This window comes from Myxocyprinus asiaticus, chromosome 37 (assembly GCF_019703515.2).
Source record: "Myxocyprinus asiaticus isolate MX2 ecotype Aquarium Trade chromosome 37, UBuf_Myxa_2, whole genome shotgun sequence".
NCBI lineage: Eukaryota > Metazoa > Chordata > Actinopteri > Cypriniformes > Catostomidae > Myxocyprinus > Myxocyprinus asiaticus.
Genome location: NC_059380.1, coordinates 33737192 through 33760470, shown reverse-complemented (window position 1 = coordinate 33760470; position 23279 = coordinate 33737192). Strand labels below are relative to the sequence as shown.

General features: G+C 38.0%; 1 protein-coding gene across 1 annotated transcript in view; it reads left to right on the top strand.

The window, feature by feature from the left end:
• Positions 1 to 23279, top strand: part of LOC127428308 (inositol 1,4,5-trisphosphate receptor type 1-like) — a 373744-nt gene that overhangs the window by 108945 nt on the left and 241520 nt on the right. The window contains exons 8-16 of the mRNA XM_051676597.1: positions 2197 to 2295; positions 2685 to 2768; positions 3190 to 3336; positions 4973 to 5077; positions 11989 to 12033; positions 12141 to 12170; positions 15213 to 15367; positions 21000 to 21099; positions 21853 to 22013. Of these exons, the coding sequence (XP_051532557.1) occupies positions 2197 to 2295; positions 2685 to 2768; positions 3190 to 3336; positions 4973 to 5077; positions 11989 to 12033; positions 12141 to 12170; positions 15213 to 15367; positions 21000 to 21099; positions 21853 to 22013 (926 nt within the window). The remainder of the gene's footprint in view (positions 1 to 2196; positions 2296 to 2684; positions 2769 to 3189; positions 3337 to 4972; positions 5078 to 11988; positions 12034 to 12140; positions 12171 to 15212; positions 15368 to 20999; positions 21100 to 21852; positions 22014 to 23279) is intronic.

Here is a 23279-nt window from a genome sequence, read left to right as displayed (position 1 = left end):
AGACGGCGGGCGAGTTGTGACATGCAACCTTGACGGTTGATGTATGCTACCATCGCTGTGTTGTCCGTCTGGACCAACACGTGCTTGCCTGTAGAAATGCAAGGTTGGTCCAAGAGCTGAAGAGGCGGTGACAGATCGGCGTGACGACCATGTGATGCGCCATGCCCATCTAGGGACTCGAGTCTGAAGCCAGTGCTGAAGCGGTCTTATATGCATCAACCCGAGCAGTGTGGCCACCGCTGAGGATGCCATATGCCCGAGGATCCTCTGAAAAAGTTTCAGTGGAAACACTGTCTTCTGTCTGAACACCTTCAGACAGTTCAGCAACGACTGTGCACGCTCATTCGTGAGGTGCGCCGTCATCAAGACTGAGTCCAACTCCACGCCGGGGCTGGGGCCGGGCCGCGGGGGTGGGCTACGTAAGAGCCGGTGCTGTTGCTGCAGGAGGATGCCCATGGTGATGAGCAGATGGGGTGCGGGGTCTTGAGCTAAGCCGCGGCAGGATGTGCTGTATAGCCTCCGTCTGCTTCTTCACTGCCGAGAACTGCTGGGTGAAGTCCTCGACCGTGTCGCTGAACAGGCTGACCTGGGAAATGGGGGCGTCATGGAACCGTGCCTTGTCAGCCTCTCTCATCTCGACCAGGTTGAGCCATAGGTGGCGCTCCTGGACCACCAGGGTAGACATTGCCTGCCCGAGAGACCGCGGCGTGACCTTCGTCGCCCAGAGAGCGAGGTCGACCACACCCGAAGGTGGGAGCCCAGTCGAGTCCTCAGCATCAGACTGGACAGCCCGCTCTCCGATGCTGCAATCGAGAGCTCATCCACTTCGCGAGTGCTGAAACGAGATCGCGAACTCGCCCTGAGACGAGCCAGCGGTCTCATCCCAATGGGGCAAACGAGCGTACTGGGGAATGGGAGGTCCGTGGGGAGTTACCCGGTGGAGTGGCTCCCATTGGGGTCCCCAAATCACCCCCAGTGCTAACCGACGCGGCCTCAAACCCGTAGGTAGAAGGACCGAGGCGGGGAGCCGCTGGTGTGGTTTTTCCCTCTAACAAAGGAAAAACCACGACCGCAACATTGCCATGGTTATGCTCTCGCTGTGAGAACATGACCCATCCACGAACGCTGTCTCCGCGTGGGCAGCGCCCAAGCACGTAAGACCGCGATCGTAGCCATCGGAAGCAGAGAGGTAATGACCGCAACCAGGAAATACACAAACGGAGAGGCATCTTTAAAAAGACTCTCTCCGGTAATGCCACTCTTTTAAGAAGGGAAAATATACTCTTTTAGTAAGAAGAATATACTTTTTAGCTGCCCAGGGGCGTTCTCTGCACTTCACCAGTGCAAGAGGGAGAGAAGCCGCTGTAATGTGCTGTAAATCCAACAGCTTTTCGAGGTGAATGGATCGGCAGAGTAATTCAGCTTGCTGAACACAACCGCTCGGCTTCGAAGAGAAAATCTGAATGAGTGGTTGCATACCAGCTCCTTTTATACCCGTATGTCCGGGGGAGTGGTATGCAAATTCCACTCGGCAATTCCCATTGGCCTTTTTTCAAAAAGCAGAGGTGTTTGGGGCTCCCAAGAGTGACCCTTAGTGTCACTACATCGACACAACTTCGAGTGAGTGACAGATAGGGAACAAGTTATAGTGATGTAAACCATGTATTGGTTGCAATTATTGCAATTGCTACAAAAGGAACTTGTGTAAGAATTAATTTTGGGTCTAGTGTGTCTGCTTTAATTGTGTGTTGGACCTTTTCACAGACCAGTGATGACTCGATTCTGCCTTATTTAGCGGCGTAAAATATATATTTTTTTATTATTTAGTGAAAATGTATTGCATTGTACTTTGTATTATATTACCCTGGAATTAGTTTAAAAAAACCGAGTTACCACAGCTGCAATGAGGCTTCTAATACAGCTTCTGAGAGAGTGACAGTAAATTTGCCATCTTCTCTGTTCTCACTGTTGTAATCCACCGCTCTCTATTTTTTTCTTTATTTTGAAAGTTGTGGAAATGTAATAGTGGTGTTTTTCTTTTGATGTTGGAACAAATGGATGAGCAAAAATTATATTTGCCATGGTCTCGCATTCACTCCCATTCACTGCTATGTCTACCATGCAATCCTTGACTTCCGCGTTCCAAAACCTGGAAGTGTGAAAAGGGTCAATTGATCTGATCTTTCTCTCTTTCAGGTTGTAATCGGGGATAAAGTGGTTTTGAATCCCGTAAACGCCGGACAGCCTCTCCATGCCAGCAGCCATCAATTGGTGGACAATCCTGGCTGCAATGAGGTTTATCAGCTTTTCCTTCAGATTTTATCCAGTTTAACAGCTTTTTTTTTTTTTTTTTTAATGAATCTGTTTTATTATGTCTGTGTGTGTGTGAACGAGACTATTAGTGAATTTCTTCTCCTTTTAACAACTTTGTAAGTGCTGTAAAAAAGGGAAGATTAGCTGTAAACCAGCTATAATTTCCTCCAAATCAGAATTTTCTTTACTGTTAGTATGAAGTCTTTTAGGCCGATGGCTAATTATTTTGAGTCATTTCTCTGCCAGAATGTCTCTGCTTTGTAAATTAGGGTTTTTGCAAGGATGTCTTAGTTTTTCTTATGGCATTCTCCCTCTTGCACAGTCTCTTTCTTCCTCTTTCTAATTCATTCTTTCACCCCATTTCTCCTCAGGTGAACTCTGTGAACTGCAACACTAGCTGGAAGATTGTTTTGTTTATGAAATGGAGTGACAACAAGGAAGCTATTCTTAAAGGGGTAAATGCATCACAGATACATACGAAATATTAATTGTTTTTGTGGAGTTAGTGTTTAAAGGAACAGTTCATCCAAAAATGAAAATACTGTCATCATTTATGTTGTTCCAAACCCATATGACTTTTCCTTCTGTGAAACACAAAAGAAGGCAGAATGTTAGGGACCGTTCATTTTCATTGTATGGGGGAATTTTTTTTTTAATGAAAGTGAATGGTGCCTGAGGCTGTCAGTACCTAACATTCTGCCTTCTTTTGTGTTTAACAAAAGAAAAAAATCGTATGGGTTTGGAACAAAATGAGAGTAAAATAATGATCAAATTTTATATCCCTTTAACAGTTAAGCTACATGTGTTTTGGTGTTTGCACAGGCAGTGTTTTGGTTATGATGATGTCAATTCCTCCCTATCTTTCTGGTTGCTAAGGGTGATGTGGTGCGATTATTCCACGCTGAGCAGGAGAAGTTTCTCACAGGTGATGAGCACAGGAAGAAGCAGTATGTGTTTTTACGTACCACGGGCCGCCAGTCCGCCACCTCTGCTACTAGCAGTAAAGCATTGTGGGAAGTGGAGGTAAGTGCATACAACTTCTGAAGGCATACAGTTTTTGTGAGGAGCAGACTGAAAATTGAGACTGAAATTTAAGTTCTTAAATGTAATCTTAAGTAAGTTTAAATCTAGTGCATGCACACATGCAAGATTTTTTCTTTTTTTTCTTTTTCTTTTTTTAACTTATAGCTTGACACCATTTAAAGCTTGCTCCTTTTGTTCCACTACAAAATAACATCATACATGTATTGTGAGCAGGGTTCCCATGATTATGGAAAACCTGGAAATATCAGTTAATTTTATAATTCTGATTTCCAGGCCTGAAAAAGCCATGAAAATTAATAAAGTCTAAAAAAAATCTGTTTTAAAATTAGATGGTTTTTTTGTGTGCGCGCTATGGTCAGCTTTAAAATATTTAATTGGCAAGATATCACTTTTCAAAATCTCTATAATACAATTTTTAAAAAAAAGTCGGCAACACTTTATTTTACAGTGATTGTGTTACATATATAAGTTACTTTTATTAATCACTATAGTAATAAAAATAACAATATGTAAGTACAAGCAGCCTTACTAAATATTTACTGTCAGGTTTTGTAGAAGGAAGGGTGAGGACTCAGAGTAGCAGAGTAGCAGTAAGGGCTTTAATGAATCAAAAACATAAAAAACTACCCCGAAGGGGAAAAACAAATACAGTCCAGGGCGACAACACGATGACGGTCTGGGTTGGAACTGGGAACCAACAGGAATCCTACTTGACAGGAACACAACAGACAGAGACCTCACAGGGGACGTAAAACACATGCAACACCCCCCAACAAACTGGCACAGGACAGAACACGAAAGGAGCTTAAATAGAGGAAGGAAATAAGGAGATAACGAGAAGGGCAGGTGGAACAAATAAACTAATAATCAGACAGATAAGGCAAATGAGAGGGCAGGGTTATTACTGAAGACAGACTCGAATGCACAAGAGAATGAGAAAACACAAACCCAAGTGCATTCATACAGCACGAGACAAAACACAGGTGCCTGGACTCAGCCACAGAGTGAATAAACCGAACCAACCGAAGTGTCTGAAACCAGACACAATACTCAAAACAGATACATGTTAGGACTAAGGGCAGAACCCTGTCAATTTTCATACTAAATTCATTTAATTTATGAGTATTACTCAGTAATTACAGTACCTATGTAAATACACAGTAATTAGAACACTGTAAAATAAAGTGTAACCAAAACATCCTCATCCAGTAATAACGCATGGCAATAAAAGTCATTGAAAAGTCATGGAAGCTCATTGGTCAAAAAATGTGGATAATCATACGTTTTTCACACTTACATTATTGTAAACCTGTATAACTTCCTTTCTTGCGTGGAACAAAAGAAGAATTACAGGGACTGATTTCCTCAGACTCTATTTACTTTCATTGCATCGTTTCTCAGTACAATGAAAGTGAATGTTGACTGAGGCTGTCAGTCCCTGACACTCTGCCTAACATCTCCTTTTGTGTTCCATGGAAGAAAGGAAGTTATATGGATTTGGCAACATGAGTTAATGATGATGTGATTTTCATTTTTTAGGTGAACTATCCCTTTAAGTACCTTTGACGTCATATGCTGGTTCGCTATTGACACTTATCCCAATCTCATATTTCAGGTGGTCCAACATGATCCATGTCGTGGTGGCGCTGGCTACTGGAACAGTCTATTCAGGTTTAAACACTTGGCCACAGGACACTACCTGGCAGCAGAGGTGAGTGAGGTGTGTTTTGCTATCTCTGGATCTTCTACCAGCTCTTCTCAGATCAACACTAACCTCTCTCACTGGGTAGGGAACTTTACTAATTCCTCTAATCTTTCTGAGCCTAAACTGCATTCTGCAAGATTTTAAACATTCCCCAAAATGTTAAATTTAGCTCCATCAGACACCAAACTGGATAAATCTTTCATAGTGCAGCTTTAAATAAACCTGGGACCCTTTCTTTGAACTTGGTTAGCCAGCTAAGTTTGAGGATATCTTGGCATAAGCCTGGAATATTTTTTTAGCCTGCTACTTTGCTGGTCTTAGAAGTCAGATTGTGTAGCCGGATAAACATGACATGGGTTTCGCAACCCAATTTATTTCCATAATTTGATGTAGAGTGAAACGAGAGAAAAATGTTGGGAAAAATTAGATCCATTGGGAATTGATTGGGAAAGGGATCTCTGTATGTCAAGTACAGAGCCCCTCAGAGGACAGGGTGGGAATTTATTTTCTGTGGTGATTTTTGATCACACTTCACTTGGTGTATGTGTGTGTGATTATTAATATCAGACGGCCCCTCCCTCCATCCCCGGGGCACAGCTAAGGAGTTTTCCACTGGGGCTCAGGGCCACGTTACAGTGGGGAAGGAGCTGGATTCTTTTTCAACAGCCTTGGACACAAAGGAGCTGAGGAATGCTGATCTGCTGGAAGCACCGAGAGGGTTCTTGCAATCTGTTAATTATCATTCTGTTATGGCTCCTGGACTCGAACAGCCGGGAACTCAGAACGAAGAAGTGTTAAAGAAGTGTATCCTATTAACGACCCTCTGGACGGGGACTCAGGACAAAGGTGTGGTCATCCGGAGGATAGTTTTATACCTTCCTGATGAGGAGGAGATTTCAGTTTGGTGCCTTCCTTTTTCAGGGTTATGACTGGCTGCTGACATCAGAGGGGGCCCACACAGTGTGGCTCACCCTCCCTTCTCTCTGTGTAACTAATTTGCATAGTCTAAGGTTCAGAGTTAAAACTGTGTCTTTAAAGTTTTATCTGTGCATTGTTCCTTTTCCAAACCTCTTCAAAATTACTCTTGGCATTTTCTGAAGATAAAGAGATCAAACATGATATTGAATATTACGCATGCATTAATTTATACCACCATAGTTCAGTTTGTGTGAACTATTGTGCTAACTGAACAACTGCAATTTACATACAATTTACATGGAGTGGATGTGTTAGAAGTAAAAAGTTTGTGTGTGTAAAGATTTGTCTTTGTGGCTTTTTTTTCAGCTTTTGCCACATGGGAAGTTAATGATGCTTTGAGAAATCTCAAAGAATTGTTATGGTCTTTCTTACCTCTGGTCTTTGGGCAAACCTTAGCAGCTTATCTGGTGGCTGTGCTTGGCATTTGTTTGTTTTAGTCCTGCAATGATCCAATCCAAATGGAGCCACTCTTCTTTGCCTTGACAGTTAGGGAGGGGCTCTGCCATAAACTGTCTCCTGGAATGTCATTTGGTCCAATTGTTCACCACACCTTACGAAAATTAACCATGATTTTACTTTATATTTAGTAAAACCATAACCACAAAATGTACCATGATTTTACTACAGTATCCATATTTTAACCATGATATTTGTGGTAACCATAGTCTTTAGAAACTGTAGTAATAATACAGGAAAACCAGAACTATAACTATAATAAAAATCATAATAATTTTGCCAGAAAACATGGTTAGTTTTACTATAGTTTGTTTGTTTGTTTGTTTCATTTAACTAGGCAAGTCACTTAAGAACAAAATTCTTATTTACAATAACAGCCTGGCAGGAGGAAAACTCCTGGACACATGAAAACATACAAATACATAAAACCATACTAAGACAAATGAGATAAATTACAAAATTGGATAATAAAAAAAGACTAATGTAAAATTTAATTAAAACATTTACAGGAATGATCTAAAATGCTTGTTATTAGTTTTGTAAAAGCTGAAACAGAGAAATAAGTATCGACTTTCAGTAATTTCTGCAAATTATTCCAATCATTAGGAGCAGCAAAATTAAAAGAAAAACTGCCATAAACAGTTTTTCTTTTGGGAACATTCAGAAGGATGCAATTGGATGATGTGGTTGAATATATTGCAATGTGAGGTTGTAACGTAGCTGAGCTGATGTAAAACTTAACATGGTTCTGTAAATTAATATATACTAGTGGAGTTCTTGCCTAGTGTATAATGAAGGCCAATTTATAATAGAATATTGTCGTTGTCCGATGAAAAACATGTATCTCAACTTTTGGCAATTTAGATTTTTACCATTGACGGAATGCGCCGAATGACCTTTTCCTTCTGTTTGAATTGCTTATCGAAATGACCAATAAAAAGATGTTTAATCAGGCTATCTGTTTAACAAATATCTCCGTTGGCCTTGATAAATGTCCATTAAAACCACGTATGTCCTGCCTTTATGCTTTGAAGGGCGTCAAAACATTTACCTAAACTGTCCGGATGAAGTATAGTGAAGAGACTGCCTACATCGCGCTGGCTCTGTGATTTCCTTGACAACCAAAGCCATTCATGCATGCACATTGCCAGGTGGCTTTAAAAAGTAGACTATACCAACCATATACGGTTGCCAGATTTCCATCTTCGTGAAACAGAGTGTAAAATTCTGACCGGAAAACACATCTCGAAACCGAACTGTCCACTCAACAACCGGACAAGAAACCCTAGTCATAAAACTGATTTTGATCTAAAATAGTAAGTGAAAGCTCAGATTATATCCAAAAATCAATTCTCTAGCAATCGATTACCTACCAACTGAGTTCTGGGAACACAAACAATAGACTCGAGTCTGTAACTGAACATGCGCCATTGGAACCCATGATAAGAAAACCGTGTATGTCCACGTTCGCTAACAAAAATCAATGTAAGTCCAATTAAAATATCTAAAGGTGACTAATTATGTTATTTTTGATTCATTTTGTAAGATTGTTTATGAGAAAAAGAGTTTTTCCATGCTCTTGAAAAATAAATTTTTTGGAGTTGCATGCTATTCATCAGATAGCGACGATATATATAAGTTACAATAATGAGTTCTATTAGGCACTGGTTCTCAACTGGTTTTGTTTTGGGACCCAGATTTTAAATTGAACATCAAGTGGTGACCCGACATAGTAAAAATACATAACCTGGATTTAATGTAGCCTGGGTTGCATTTTCTTTTATCTTTTGTAGTTTTGTTCATGGTTTTCAAGTATAAGGGCATGTATGTCAACAACAAAAGATAAAGGAAGTTTTCTCTCCTCTCTTTTTAAAAGTTGATGAGCCTATTTATTTATTTGAGCACATTATGTTTATTATCTGGTTTATTTCCTAATATCAAGCATAATTCAAACAGAAGATTCTACACTGGAGGAAAACTTTGTCCATAATGTGTCCATAAGTTTTGGAGATCCAGACTTTAAAGCCCTTATTTTACAGTGCAATGCACTCCACCATAAGACAGGTGGCTCCTCATTGCTGTGGTAAGGTCATTGTAGCTGGTCTTTCTAAAATAATAATAATAATAATAATAATAATTTTTTTTTTTTCAGGGTGGTAGGGGGCTAGAGGGTTTGGACGGAGAGGTTGACATCTAGCCTATACATCCACGTACTGTAACATTTTGGGAAACTTCAGCATTATGTGAACAAGCATTTTGCTCAGGCAATCTCGTCCGTGATTAGAGTAACACAAGCACAGAGATTCTGAGTGTGCACACCGACTCTTTGTTTGAAAGATGCGCTGTGTTTCTCTGAAAGACTATAGACAACAAGCTCTAATCTTGCTTCCAAATACAGGGATAAGGTTTTACTGTTTCTGTATTTGGTACGAAAATGATGTTCTCTCTGTATTTGTTGCTTTGTGTACTCAACAGGCTTCATTAAAACAGAACACAGGACTTTAAAATGTTGTGAAGTGGCCACAATGTTTAGTAACCCATGAACTTGCTTTATGATGTCTCTTTGAATATCTCTTAAGAATATCTGTCAGTTGTTCATCAAAAAACAAAACAAAAAAACATTAATATCAATCACATACAGCACAGATTCAGTAAAGAAACGGTGCAGCAACTCTTTCGTCTATGGGTGCTTCTCATTTCTAAAACTGTGCATCCTTGTTCCCCTTCCTAGTATCCTTTAATTGCATCTTGGCAGCTCCCTCTTAGGAAATGAGGAAAGGGTGCAAGGAAAGGAAACGAGGACGGAGGAATCAAAACAACATGTATTTGTAAAATGGAATGTCCTGCTCAGTAAAGCGGCACTTCAGAGCGCCGTATTTGCGCAGCTGCATCGGAGCAGTTGCCGTTATGTTGTTGAAATTTGACTAAATAATATATTCAGAATTAATGTGTTAAAACACACAATGGTTGAATTTTAAATTGAAAAATGTGCCGCTAATTAATTACTCTATTTACGTATTATGTGTAACATCTGATATATTTCCTAATATTCTACTTTAGGCCTAGTATATACTTATCACATGAAGTTAATTAATGTTCATTTAAATTTACAGGTAACCGCTTATCTGATTATTCAGACTGAACATGTATTTTAATGAATTAATTATTGTGAAACAATTGTCATATTATGTCATAGTTTGTACGGTTAGAAAAATATGTCCTTACAATGCCCTCTTAAAGATAAAAAATGCCCCTGAAAAACAACTCCAGATGGCAAATATTGCCCCTTAATAAAAAAGTTAATTTCTGACTCTGGTCCAAACAGCCTTTTAAAAAATACTTTAGCCAATAGTTACATAGATGCTATACGAACTCAAGAAAAAAAAATGCATCTCACAAAGTCACCAGAATTTAAAGCTTTTGTGTTGTTTTGCAAAACAATTCTCAGGGGGGAGGATTCCCCCCGACCCCCTTAGACAATAAGGGTACAATTCATTACTTGGTCAAATTTCTGCGTGTACCCTGAGATGAAATCCTGCAGGCACATATGACTGGGGCTATGCCATGGTTTGTTTGTTTCTTAAACTTTTAAAAGAATGGAATGGATTTGGGCAAAGGAAAAGGGAATAATAATAATAATAAAAGAATAGAATAACATAAAATAACACATGTTGATAGATACATGTTAAAAAGCACAAATATTACATTGCTATGCTTTTGAGTGTTACTTTCGCACTTTCACACTTGAAACTCCATGATGGGCTGCAAAGACAAACTAAAAGTGGGAGAAATTGGACTTGAAATCTTTAGCCTACTACCCCCAATTTTATTCTTATATCTACAAAATGGTGTTGAGGAGGATTGCAAATTCAAATGAAGCTCTACTATCATTTATTTATCTGTAACAGCTACATTCTCATAATTAAGTGATGAGGGTTTCTGTGATAGAGGACTTATTTTCTAACTTTCTAACAGTGTTTCACTGTGCTCTCAAATTAGATGAATACAGTACAGTTGAAAATACTCTGATTTAGCCTTTCTAATGGCCTGAGTACATTTATGTCTTTACTGTCTAAATGAAAACCAGTCTGCTTCAGATTTTGAGTGACAAGGTTTACAAAATTTTAATGAAGTAAATTACCAGATCCCGGTCTATCCACGGGCTTAAACAAATTTTTATGCTGCATATTCTTCAAAAGAGCATGCTTATAAATAATAGTACCAAAGAGATGAAAAAGGAACAAAAAGCATTTTCAACAGCAGGGATTAAACTGACTTCAGACCAATCAGTGGCAGCTAGATCGTGCAGAGAATATAATCCAAAACATAAAGCATAACTTACTGTGAGGTAATGCAAAACTTACTGTGAGGGAATGCAAAATTTATTGTGAGGGAACGCAAAACTTACTCTGAAGGAATGCACAAATTATTGTGGGGAACGCACTATTCCAAAGGAATGCAAACATTATTGTGCGGGAATGCAAAACATAATGCGAGGGAATGCTAAACATTTTGTGAGAAAACGCAAAACATATTGTGAGAAAACACAAAATTTTTGTGAGGGAATGCAAAACTTATTATGAGGTAACATAAAACTTTGAGAGAATGCAAAAATTCTTGTGAGGGAATGCACACTTCTAAGGGAATGCAAAACGTATAGTGAGGGAACACAAAACTTATTTGAAGGAGTGCACAAATTATTGTGGGAGAACGCACTATTCCAAAGAAATGCAAACATTATTGTGCGGGAACACAAAACATAATGTGAGGGAACACTAAACATATTGTGAGAAAACGCAAAACATATTGTGAGAAAACACAACATTTTTGTGAGGGAACGCAAAACTTTTTATGAGGGAACGCAAAACTTATTATGATGGAACACACACTTCTGAGGGAATGCAAAATGTATTGTTAGGGAACGCAAAACTTACTATGTGGAAAAGCAAAACTTATTGTGAGGAATGCAAAAACTATTGTAGGGGAATTAAAAAATTATTGTGAGGGAATGCAAACTTTTCAGAGGGAAAGCAAAACATTTTGTGAGAAAATGCAAAACTATTTTAAAAATAAATTCCCTCCCTGTTACTGTTGGAGGGGAGCGGTTTAAAAAAAGAAGATTTTGGCTGAAATGGAATTTCTGTTACCTTTTAATGAAATGAAAGATTAAGAAGTTAAAGAGTATTTCAGTGGAATATTGTGCACAGATAAATTGTTCACAATAAGACAAAGAAAATGTATTAAAGTAAATAAGGTTAAATTTGATTTCATGTTGCCTTCAAGCTTATTTCGAAGAAGGCCTAATGCTAAATCTAACTGGACAAAATGTAAATAACGGACACTGACATTCTATATTAGGTTGTGCCTAATAAAGCAATCAATTTCCTGTCAATTAATCAATGTTCAAATTGTCAAATAGTGTAATCTGATCTATGCAGTGGTTTCATCTTTAGGATATTTTGCTAACTGTGTTTACATTTACCTGTTCACAGGTTAACACTGACTATGAGGAAGAGTCGCAGGAATCGCGTTCATCTGTAAGTGATTTTATCAGTTTTATCTCTTAAATAGTTGCCATTCTTGTGCATGTGTTTGTGCAGTTTACTGAAGATTAACTGCTGACCGAATTTTGTTTACTGCTCAGGTGGTGGATTTTTCACTCTTTAACTTTCAGGTACTGTCAGCTATTCATGTTGCATTTTAATTAAAGTCATGTTTTATCCATCACTTGTTAATATGTACAACTGCCCTTATAATAATATATATGTTGATCTCGGTGTATATAAACCATGCATTCTTTGCTTTTTGAAACATAGAAATCAAAGCCTGCCCTAGTATTGATCAGTCTATGACACTTTTAGTAAATAATTCTAAATGTATTCTGCATAAACACTACCAGTCAAAAGTTTGGAGAGAACTTCTGATTCTTTATAATTGGTATTTTTCACATTGTAGAATAATAGTGAAGTAATTAAAGGAATAGTTCACCCAAAAATGAAAATTTGCTGATAATTTACTCACCTGCAGGCCATCCAAGATGGATCTGAGTTTCTTTCTTCATCAAAACAGAATTTAAGATTTTTAGGATTTCATTTCAGGCCGCCTCCTTTAAACAATGCAAGTGAATGTACTCCATTTTTTGACGGTCCAAAATGCATATTTAGGGTGCATCAAAATAATCCACACGATTCCAGTCGACAAATAAAGTTCTTCTGAACCCAAACGATTGATTATTTATAGAAACAAAACAATACTTATATACTTTGTAACTACAAATGTTCACTTCCTTACATCTCTGAGGCACGCTCATGAGAGGGATGAAGTAAGCTCGTTGGTAAGGTCACACGTCACGTGGAGGAGGAGTCAGGAAGCGCGTCATTGTTTACAAGAGGAGTGCTGTACAAAAGTTTAATTGTCTTTGCTGTAGATTTGTATTTGTATAAGTGTTTTGTTCAAAATAGTCATTTTGCGTGTGTATCCTGGATGCTTCAACCTTCAGAAACCCCAAAGTAAATGCACGCCGGGAAAATATTAACTTTTCATCGATTGCATATACAGTACATGATCATGAGCGATTGAAGCTCTGGGTTATCGCGCTGAACCTGGATATCAATACACCCCTACATTCTCTCAAATATTGGAGGGTGTGCAGTGAACATTTTACCCCTGAGGATTTCAGACCATCGAAAGAAACGAAAAGGGTCGATATCTGAGTTCATCGGCTGTGCCCGTGCTGTTTTTCCAGCAAACTCAGGTATGTGTGAAACTTTGTCATTGTCACGCCTCCCTCGGGCTCTGCACCTCCCTCAGCGCTCCGTTCCTCATCACTCGGTTTCTAATTCACCGCACCTGCTTTCAATTCACTTGCTCATCACTGCCTGCATAAATAACTCACCTTCATGCCACTTCACTGTCAAGTCTCACACAAAGGACTCTAGTTTGACTACGCTGCTCTCACGCAGTGTTTATTTACATGTCTGTATTTGCTCTTGATCTATGTCGATATCTGTTTAGTGTTTACCCTGTTGTTTTGCCTGTTACCTCTTCTTCAGTTTGTGAAGCTTCTCTTCTGTGTGATATCACCTGTAACATTGATCTCACTTTGTAAACCCTGTAAATCCTGTGAATCTCAGTAAACGCTCTCGCACTTGGTTTCACTATCTGCAACTTGTGTGGCTTGAATTCCTGACAGTCATATAGCCTATATATTTCTGCTAAAGAAAAAGCACAAGTATTGTGCATTGCTCCGAAATAAAGGATGGTTATTTACTGCAGTAATGTTTTTTTTATTATTATTATTTGGAAATGATTTTTTATTTTATATTGTTTTGAAATAGTTTAGGACTGTTTTGGTTTGTGAACAGCGCTTGGACTGTGGTCTGTGCAAGTTTCTCTTGTAAACAATGACGCGCTTCCTACCTCCTCCTCCACGTGATGCGCGACCATACCAGTGAGCTTACGTCATCCCTCTCATGAGCGCGCGTCACAGAGATGTACGGAAGCGAACATTTGTAGTTAAAAAGTATATAAGTATTGTTTTGTTTCTAAAAATAATAAATCGTTTGGGTTGTGTGGAGTCGTGTGGATTATTTTGATGCACCTTAAATATGCATTTTAGACCGCCAGAAAATGGAGTACATTCACTCGCATTGTTTAAAGGAGGAGGCCTGAAATTGAAATGAAATCCTAAAAATCTTAAATTCTGTTTTGATGAAGAAAGAAACTCAGATACATCTTGGATGGCCTGCAGGTGAGTAAATTATCAGTAAATTATCTTTTCCTTCACTAGCCAGTCCAATTTAATAAAATGTTTTCTATAAAATATTAAAATATAATAAAATTAGAAATAAATAAACAATAAATAAAATTATTTAAATTGTTTTTGTACAAAAATGTGTACACCGGCACAATATGTTTGTCTGCAATTTATTATTATTATTATTATTATTATTATTTTTAGAACCATGAGAAACATATTTTCAGTCATGTGTGTCCAAACATTTGACTGGTGAACTAAATGATCACATTTTATACAACCTCTATCAATTACAATAGGCAGTAATCTTAATAGCTGATAGCTTTTTTTTCTGTGGTTGTTGTTACATTTTAGAATTTATTCTTTAACCATCCAAAAGGTGGCATTGCTGCTACTGGTAAACTAGTGTGAACAATGCAACACAAAGCCTATAGATGTCAGTGTAACACCATAACTAGTTTATAGCCGCACTCCCTCCTGATAAGCTAGTGTGAATGTACTTAGGAAGCTTTGTACACAAATTCCAAGTTAATCATTATATTTATTTATAACAGAGCCTAAGGGCAGGTTTATAACAGTAAGTGTAAGTTTCTTATGAGTTTCTCTGTAAATAACCAAAGAGGACTAACAGTGAGCTTCTTTACTGACCAAGAAAGGGTAATGCAAAACCTGTTTTGATTGAACCCAAATATTTGGGACCTTGTGACTGATGAAGATATTTAATATTCTGCTGTCATACGTACATCATGTTCATGTACTTTCAAACATTTTAGCGCATGAACGCTTTGAGGAATTTAGAGTCATGTGCTGTGCTAAAAATATATCACAAATCAAAGTGTGTTTCATGAGCTAATGGCATCGCTAAAGTCCAGGTTTATCTCAGTCATGTTATTAATAAACTGACCAAGGTCAGTGATGCGTGTCAGTCTCCAAGGTTATGTGGTCTCCTCTCACCATTAGCTGGACTTGGAACATGAAGCCCTACGAGCACATCTGCGTACGCCAAACGAGAAGGTCATGTACACCCTTGTTTCCGTTACTGATGGCAACGACATCTCCTCCATATTTGAGTTGGACCCGACCACGCTCAGAGGAGGAGACTCGATGGTACCCAGGTACACAACGGATCATATTTAGATCATACCAGTAAAGTGAGTAAAGATATGACCACATCTTTCAGAGTCAGATCTTATTTGTCATATCATACACTGTACATTGAAAATAGACAGGACATTTTTGGGAGAGAGGGCGAGTGGGACCGGGACACATTGTAGGCCAGATTTGAACTCTGGCCTCTTGCGGGAGCACCAAAGATCAAAAAGTGTGCCACAGCTCAGATGGGATTCAAGTTTTAATGTATGATTTCAAGAAGAGCTAAATCACATTTTAATTATTGGTTTAATATAAAAGTCTGAAAATCAAATCCAGGGGCAGAAATTTCCTCTTAATTAAAAAGTTAATATCTGACACTGGTACACACTAGATGAATTTCTCTTTCTATTGCCTGAAACGTTTGGGCAGGGTATGATCAGACCCAAGATCTTTTTTCCCCTAATTGTTGATTCTTTCCTAAAAGATACACAGAGAATTATTGTTAATGTATGTGTTCTGGCCTGCAGAAAATTTTAACCAAGTAGTAAACAACTCTAAATGACCGTAAAGAGAAGGCAAGCTAGTGTATCCAAATCACAATGCCCTGGGTTATTAATAGTGTAGAAGTATAGTATAGTTCATGTGTGATTCCTGGTAAAAGCCTTTTCCTCATTCACATGCTGTCTTGCCAAACATCACCTTAGCTCTGGTGACTTTTCTGGTTCTGTTTTACTATTGCGTCTATTGTCTCAATGAATCATATGGAAAAAGACACACAAACACACATGTGATCACTCATACTTGCACACCCATCAAACTTCATGTCCTCATACCACAAAAGCCAAACACTTCCAGGGTGAAGTTTGCACATGACGCATTGTGTGTGCATGCCTCATCCAAATACCTGCAAAATCTGACTTTTCTTTCTGAAAATAGCAAGGAAATTCCCGGCAGGGTGTGGAGGCAGGAAATCATGGTGACCGTGCACTTTTCCAGCTTGATGTCTTTCCATGTTGTCGAAACATGTTTCATAGAGGCCAGATGTTGCGTAACCATCCACCCCCATATTCCCTTATTTAAGGAAAGTGGAAAGTGTTTTTATGAAGTAATCTATTCCTTACCGCTGAGAAACAACATAGGGGAATTCAGATTTGGGACGGATCTACTGTAGACTAGACTAGACCAGCAATAGTAAGACGCCATAATTTAGAGATGATTGTAAGATGTATTTATAACTTAAAGGAGTAGTTAACCAAAAAATTCCCGCATCATTTACTCATCCTCATGCCATCCCAGATGTGTATGACTTTCTCTCTTCTGCAGAACACAAATGTAGATTTTTAGAAGAATATCTCAGCTCTGTAGGTCCATACAATGCAAGTGAACAGTTATCAAAACTTTGAAGCTCAAAAAAACACATGAAGGCAGCATAAAAGTAATCCATACAACTCCAATGCTTAAATCCATGTCTTCTGAAACAATCCAATCAGTTTTGGATGAAAACAGACCACAAACAACAACAAATGCTTTCTCAGTATGCTAGAAAATTAGCTTAAAAAACGTTCCTTTTATCCTACTCCTGCGTGCACGTTCTATTCAAAAGTGATCATCCCTATGCCTTATTTCCTTCTAAGACAATTACCCTGCATGTGAGAGCTTCAGGGGGATGAAAGGTGATAATGGTCATTCACAACTCACTTTTTAAGTGATTTTTAATAGTAAATCTCTTTGGAACGACCCTATAGCATGGATTGTGCACCCCTTGAAGTGCCCTGTGAAGGTCTCATCAGTGCAGGTGAGAACACAGCCATGTGCGCTGATCAGATGTAAGCACTTGATTGGAAAAATAAATGCAGTAAGTTGTGAGTAATACAACATCTCTAGGTTTGTTAAGCTGGGAGAGAGAGACTGCTGATTTTAAATGCTTATATCTTCTGAAAATGAATTTTGTCAACGTTAAGTACACTAGCATACATAGTAAGTGCTCTTAAAGTTTAAAGGTATAGTGTGTACCTTGTTCCTGTGTGGGTGAATCTGATGAAAACATGTTGAGGTCACATTGCACCCTAAAATCAAACAGGATTTTTTTTTTTTTTATTATTATAAATTGTTAAAGAAAATGAAGTCTGTTTTTAGGAGAGTTTTAGAAGAGTTTTTCCTTTTGAGATATTATTGTCATAATTAAGCACATTTCCCCCAAAATTGTCAATACTGTAATTTGTCTAGAGATTATAGTTTTTTAGATTCTTTTTATTATTTTTATTTATTTTTTATTTTTTTGGTCATTCCCATTATTCTTATTAGATTCTCAATACTGTAAAACACTATTCATTACAGTAAATATTTTTTTCTAAATTAGCAAATATATAAAGATACCTAAAAATACTTAACTATATACATAATTCTGTATATTATTTTTTCACAATGCAGTAATAAGAATAAGTATTTTTTGCATTACGGTAATGTGCTGTTGTGGGAAAATGGTGTCAAAAGACAATGTGATCATAAATTGATATGAATAATTAAGACTTGTATTAGCAGTTAGCACAGCATTACCCAATTTTCTGTTTATTTTAGGGAGAAGTGTCATGAGAATAAAGTCACACTGTAAAACATCTTAATGGTCCCACAACCGTCATTGTCTTAATGCAAAACATTATTTCTTATTTCTTTCTTTGATTTTGAATTTCGAAATATGACATGAGCTTGACCAGTTTCACTCCTCTTTTGTTTCCCATTTGATTAAAGTTTCCACTCACAGATTTAGGATAGCATGAAATGATGATGTCACAATAATGATGTGTGTGTATGTGTTTGTTGCTGCTTTTTTGAGCCTATGGGGTTTAAACACATCCATCGATTACACTCCCTTCTCAATAACATGCTTTGAATGGATTTCATGCTAAGCTGTTGACAGGAATGGTCATAAATGTAATAAACTGAACTGTGGCATTATCATCCACGAATGGGTGCTGTGTGACTTTTGCTTGATTATCTATAAGTTAAATCTAGCAAAACATGAGTTGTGACTTTCAGAGTCAGAATTATTGCCTGAAATAACCCCATTTTCTCTCTCTCTTTCTCTCTCTCTCTCTCTCTCTCTCTGTCTCTCACTTGCGTGCACTCACTCACGGACTCACACACTCACTCACACACACACACACACGCTCACTTACTCTAACAATGCCTCTCAGAGGACAGAAGGCCTGTAGAAATGAGCACTGAGTGTTTTATTTTTTCCCCTCATGTTTTTATCTGACATTTACTGTTTTAATGGGTCACTTTCATATGTGAAAATAAATCTGATTTGTTTTTGTTTCAGTGTGACTTGTGATTTTTGCGTCAATCTAATTTGACATTTACTGTACTGTACATACAACCTTTTCAGGACAGACCTACCAAGAGCTACGACATTAATTTTACAGGAATTGTTTACCCAGAAATGAAAATTTTGTCAAAATGTACTTACTCTCATTTCGTTCCAAACTTGTATGACTTTCTGTCTTATGCGGAACACAAAAAGATATGTTTTAATTCATTTCTCGGTTCGTCTGCTGAATACAAGGGCAGTCGACAGTGCCTCACTTTCAAGCTTAAAAAGGACCCAAAAGTGAAGTAATTTTACAGTGAAAATCTTGATGTCCATTGCATACTCTGCTCATTCAGAGTAGCATGCATGTTCATGTGAAAGGCTGCATTGTTTAAGTTCTCATGTGAACACTTGAGCCACTGTGAAGAAGCTTCTCTCATAGCACTCATGAATGCTCAACAGAATATAATAATCAATGAATGTAAGTCAATAGTTTTATATTCTGCTGTTGTTGATGTAATGTTAAGAATAATATTGGAACTAGTTAGTTTGCATATTTGTTTTCCGATTGGAGAAGATTAATGAGAAAAATAAAAGTGGACAGTCACTTTTGGGCTTTTATTTTTAGTCAATGAAACTGACTCATACAGCTTTTTAGCTTAATCCCCTGGTAATTACATGATGTTAAGGGGCAGTCACACTAGGCTTTGGGCACACAATTTTTTTTTCGGGCAACCCAACGGACAAGGATATATCATCACACGGGATGGCTTCTAATTTTAGTAATAATACATCACAATAATATTATATTCAAAATGTTAAAATTTATTGTCTACTCACTTTCCTTATTTTTATTGAGCCATATAGGTCAACGTGTGACATTTTAATATTCTATTGGTCATGTGCCCTCTCATGATACAAATTTGCAGGTCAGAGTTCACCAAAACCTGAGCTTTTTTCCACTTTGCATAAGCTTGCATTCCCGGTCTCCCAAGCGTTCAGACGTGTTTGAATGGGAGTGAATGGAGCACGAAGTATAGTTGCTTTAGTGTGCATGTGATGGTTTAACGGAGTACAACAAGAGTGTTGCAAAATTTGCTGGGCTGACAGGTGATGAACTTCTTGTAAGGATGTTTACACACACACCCTATTAAAGAAGGTGAGGAACAAGAACAATGGAGGCTTGGAAGGCCGAACAAGTCTGTGTGTGTTTGTTTGAACGGCATTAACTGCTATACCCCTCAGGCGCTGTGCTATGTTACTGGTTTGAGCAAACGGTGTGAACTTAGGGTAAGTTGACGTTTGGATTGTGCAACACAAACACTGACTTCTGTCTGCAAATGCACAAGCATCAACCTCTCTTGCACTAATTACTTAAACTTATTATCTCAGAAGTACTTGAATATATTTAATGCAGTAGGGTACAAAGGAACTCTCTCAATCTGTAAACATTATGTACCATACATCAGTGTGCCCTAGTGTGTGAATGTGGGTCGGTAAGTTTATGGCTCAGATGTTTCTTTGACATTGTCGATAGAGGTACTGTCTAGTCTGAGGTTAGGGTTTACAGAGGCTTAGAAAGAACTGAAGGTTTTCCCCTGGTGTGTGTCCTGAACTTAATGACTCTCGAAGGTGCTCATGTAACTGCCTGTCAGTGCAAAGTGTCTTTTTTCGCTAGTTGGGATTTGAAGGACTGCTACAGGGTGAAATTAACCTATTTTCCCCCTAAATGTGACCCTAGATGCCCCTCATCTCTTGTAGCAGGAATGTGCAGTGGTCACCCATTAACCAAGTGGTCCTAAGATTAAAATTTGGGTACTAAAGTGTTATTAAGGGCTGTTCAGACCTAACACATTCTTGCACTAAAAAAGCTCAACTCAGCGCAACAAATATAACAGAACGCAGATGTCTTCAGATTCGCTTCGAAACATTGGCGTTCTTTTAAACTTGATATGGCGTCTCAAAATGCAACGTGTGAGAGACACTTGCAACGTCTAAAAAAACAGCGAGATGCATTATAGCATTTGTATAGCTAGAAAACAAGGGCAGATGGATGGAAAACACATTCTAGTTTACGTTTTATATTTGTCTATTCGAACTATTTTTATTGTAGTATAGTTAAGAGGGGACAGTAAAATGTTTAGAAGCAAAGAGATAGAGCTCATTAAATGTTTGAAATTGTATTACTGATTTAAGCTTCATGGCTTTGTGTGTCTTTGGCTTACAAAAGAGCACAAAAACATTAAGGAGTTGCATCTTTTTTTCTTAGCAAAACATAAGATACAGTATGTCATTGTCAGTTGTCTCTTGAGTTGATTTTTTATCGCTTTATTGCATTTTGTCAGGAACTCTTATGTGAGACTGAGGCACCTGTGTACCAATACATGGGTCCACAGCACCAACAACCCCATTGACAAAGAGGAAGAGAAGCCAGTTATGCTACGGGTGGGTGTTAATATTTTCCAAAAGAAATGTCTTTTTCTTAAATCAGGGTGATTCTTACGAAACCTGTCAAGTAATTAACATGTCAAGAACCTGAAATACTTAACCCTAAATAAAATAAATAAATATTATTATAATAGCTGAGTAATGGAATGCAAATCTAATCCCTATTCCTAATTTCCTACATTTAAAAAGTAGAAATACAAGCATTTGTAACGACTTTTTAAGCACCTTTTTTTTTTTCAGCATCTAAAAATAGCAAGTTTTATTTTATATTTACTAATGTTTAATGAGAGGTGTTGATTTATTCTTAATACATTTAAAATTAATGATTACGTATCCCTCAAAATGTGCAATGGATAATCCAGAAGTAATCCAAAAGCAAACAGATTAGATTACTTTATAGTGTAATCTAAAGGATTACATAACAGATTAAAATTGAAGTTGTGTAATATGTAATCAGTACCAAATTACATTTCAGAACCAATCTACCCAGTACTGTGTTTAGTTGCTTTTATACTAGCAACTATAGTTGCTTTATTTTTGTTTTATTTTAATTTGTATGTATCAGTTTTTGTTTTATCAACATTTATGTGTACTTTTGAAACAAAAAGTCAAACCTAAAAAGCAATATTACCGAATGTTTAGGAAATTGATTGACGTAAATTTTGTTTGGAATGTTGAATTGCTCATGTTGCCCATCTGTATTAGTTTCTGTATTAATAAACTCATATTTAAAGTTTGTTTTGCCCTCAGATTGGTACATCACCTATCAAAGAAGATAAAGAGGCCTTTGCCATTGTGCCCGTCCCTCCTGCAGAGGTGAGGGACTTAGACTTTGCCAACGATGCCAGTAAAGTGCTGGCATCCATTGCCGGCAAACTGGAGAAGGGCACGATCACCCAAAATGAGAGAAGGTACGACCAGACAGCCCTTAGAATCTGGATTAAAAATTGGGACTGTTCTGAAAGCGTAGTTTCTACTTTCAGTCCTTTAAATACCCCTTTAAATACTTTTGTTCTGACCTCAGATAACACTGCACTGTTGTATTGCTGGTGCACTCAATTATAGCTTACAAACTTTGCCAGAAGCTTTTTAGTTCAAAACTGGAATTTAGAAATATTGCTCCGAAGAATGTAAAAAATTTCCCACCACTTGACAATAGAAAATTAGGAATCATGTCTTTCAATAGGTAAAGTTAAGTGTCAAATCAAATCACTTTTATTGTCACACAGCCATATACACAAGTGCAATGGTGTGTGAAATTCTTGGGTGCAGTTCCGATCAACATAGCAGTCGTGACAGTGATGAGACATATACCAATTTATAATAACATCAAATTAACACAACACAATTTAAAGTCTAATATACACATAATTACACACAACACAATATACAAATAATAACATACACTGTACAGTACAATACACACAATATAGATACACATTATTCAATAAAAAAAGTATATATAGAATGTACAGTAGGTTGTATTGTATTGTATTGACATTCAGGCTGTCGGTTGATAGTAAGTTGTTAAGATAGAATATAATATAATAATAATATAATTTATGACAGTCCAGTGTGAGATATAAGAGTAAGAGTAATAAAGTGCAGTGCTGATGTATTTTGATCGTGGGAGATCAAGAGTTCAAAAGTCTGATTGCTTGGGGGAAGAAGCTATCATGGAGTCGGCTGGTGCGGGTCCTGATGCTGCGATACCGCCTGCCTGAAGGTAGTACAGCCCATGGCTCGGGTGGCTGGAGTCTCTGATGATCCTCCGAGCTTTTTTCACACACCGCCTGGTATATATGTCCTGGAGGGAGGGAAGCTTACCTCCGATGATGTGTCTGGCAGTTTGCACCACCCTTTGCAGTGCTTTGCGGTTGTGGGCTGTGCTATTGCCGTACCAGGCGGAGATGCAGCCAGTCAGGATGCTATCTACAGTGCAGCTGTAGAACCGTGTGAGGATGTGGCGGTTCATTCCAAACTTCCTCAGCCATCTCAGGAAGAAGAGGCGCTGATGAGCCTTCTTCACAACGACTTCAGTGTGGATGGACCATGTGAGTTCCTCAGTGATGTGGACACCCAGGAACTTGAAGCTGCTGACTCTCTCCACTGGTGCTCCATTGATGGTGATGGGACTGTGTTCTCTGTCTTTTCTTCTGAAGTCCACCACAAGCTCC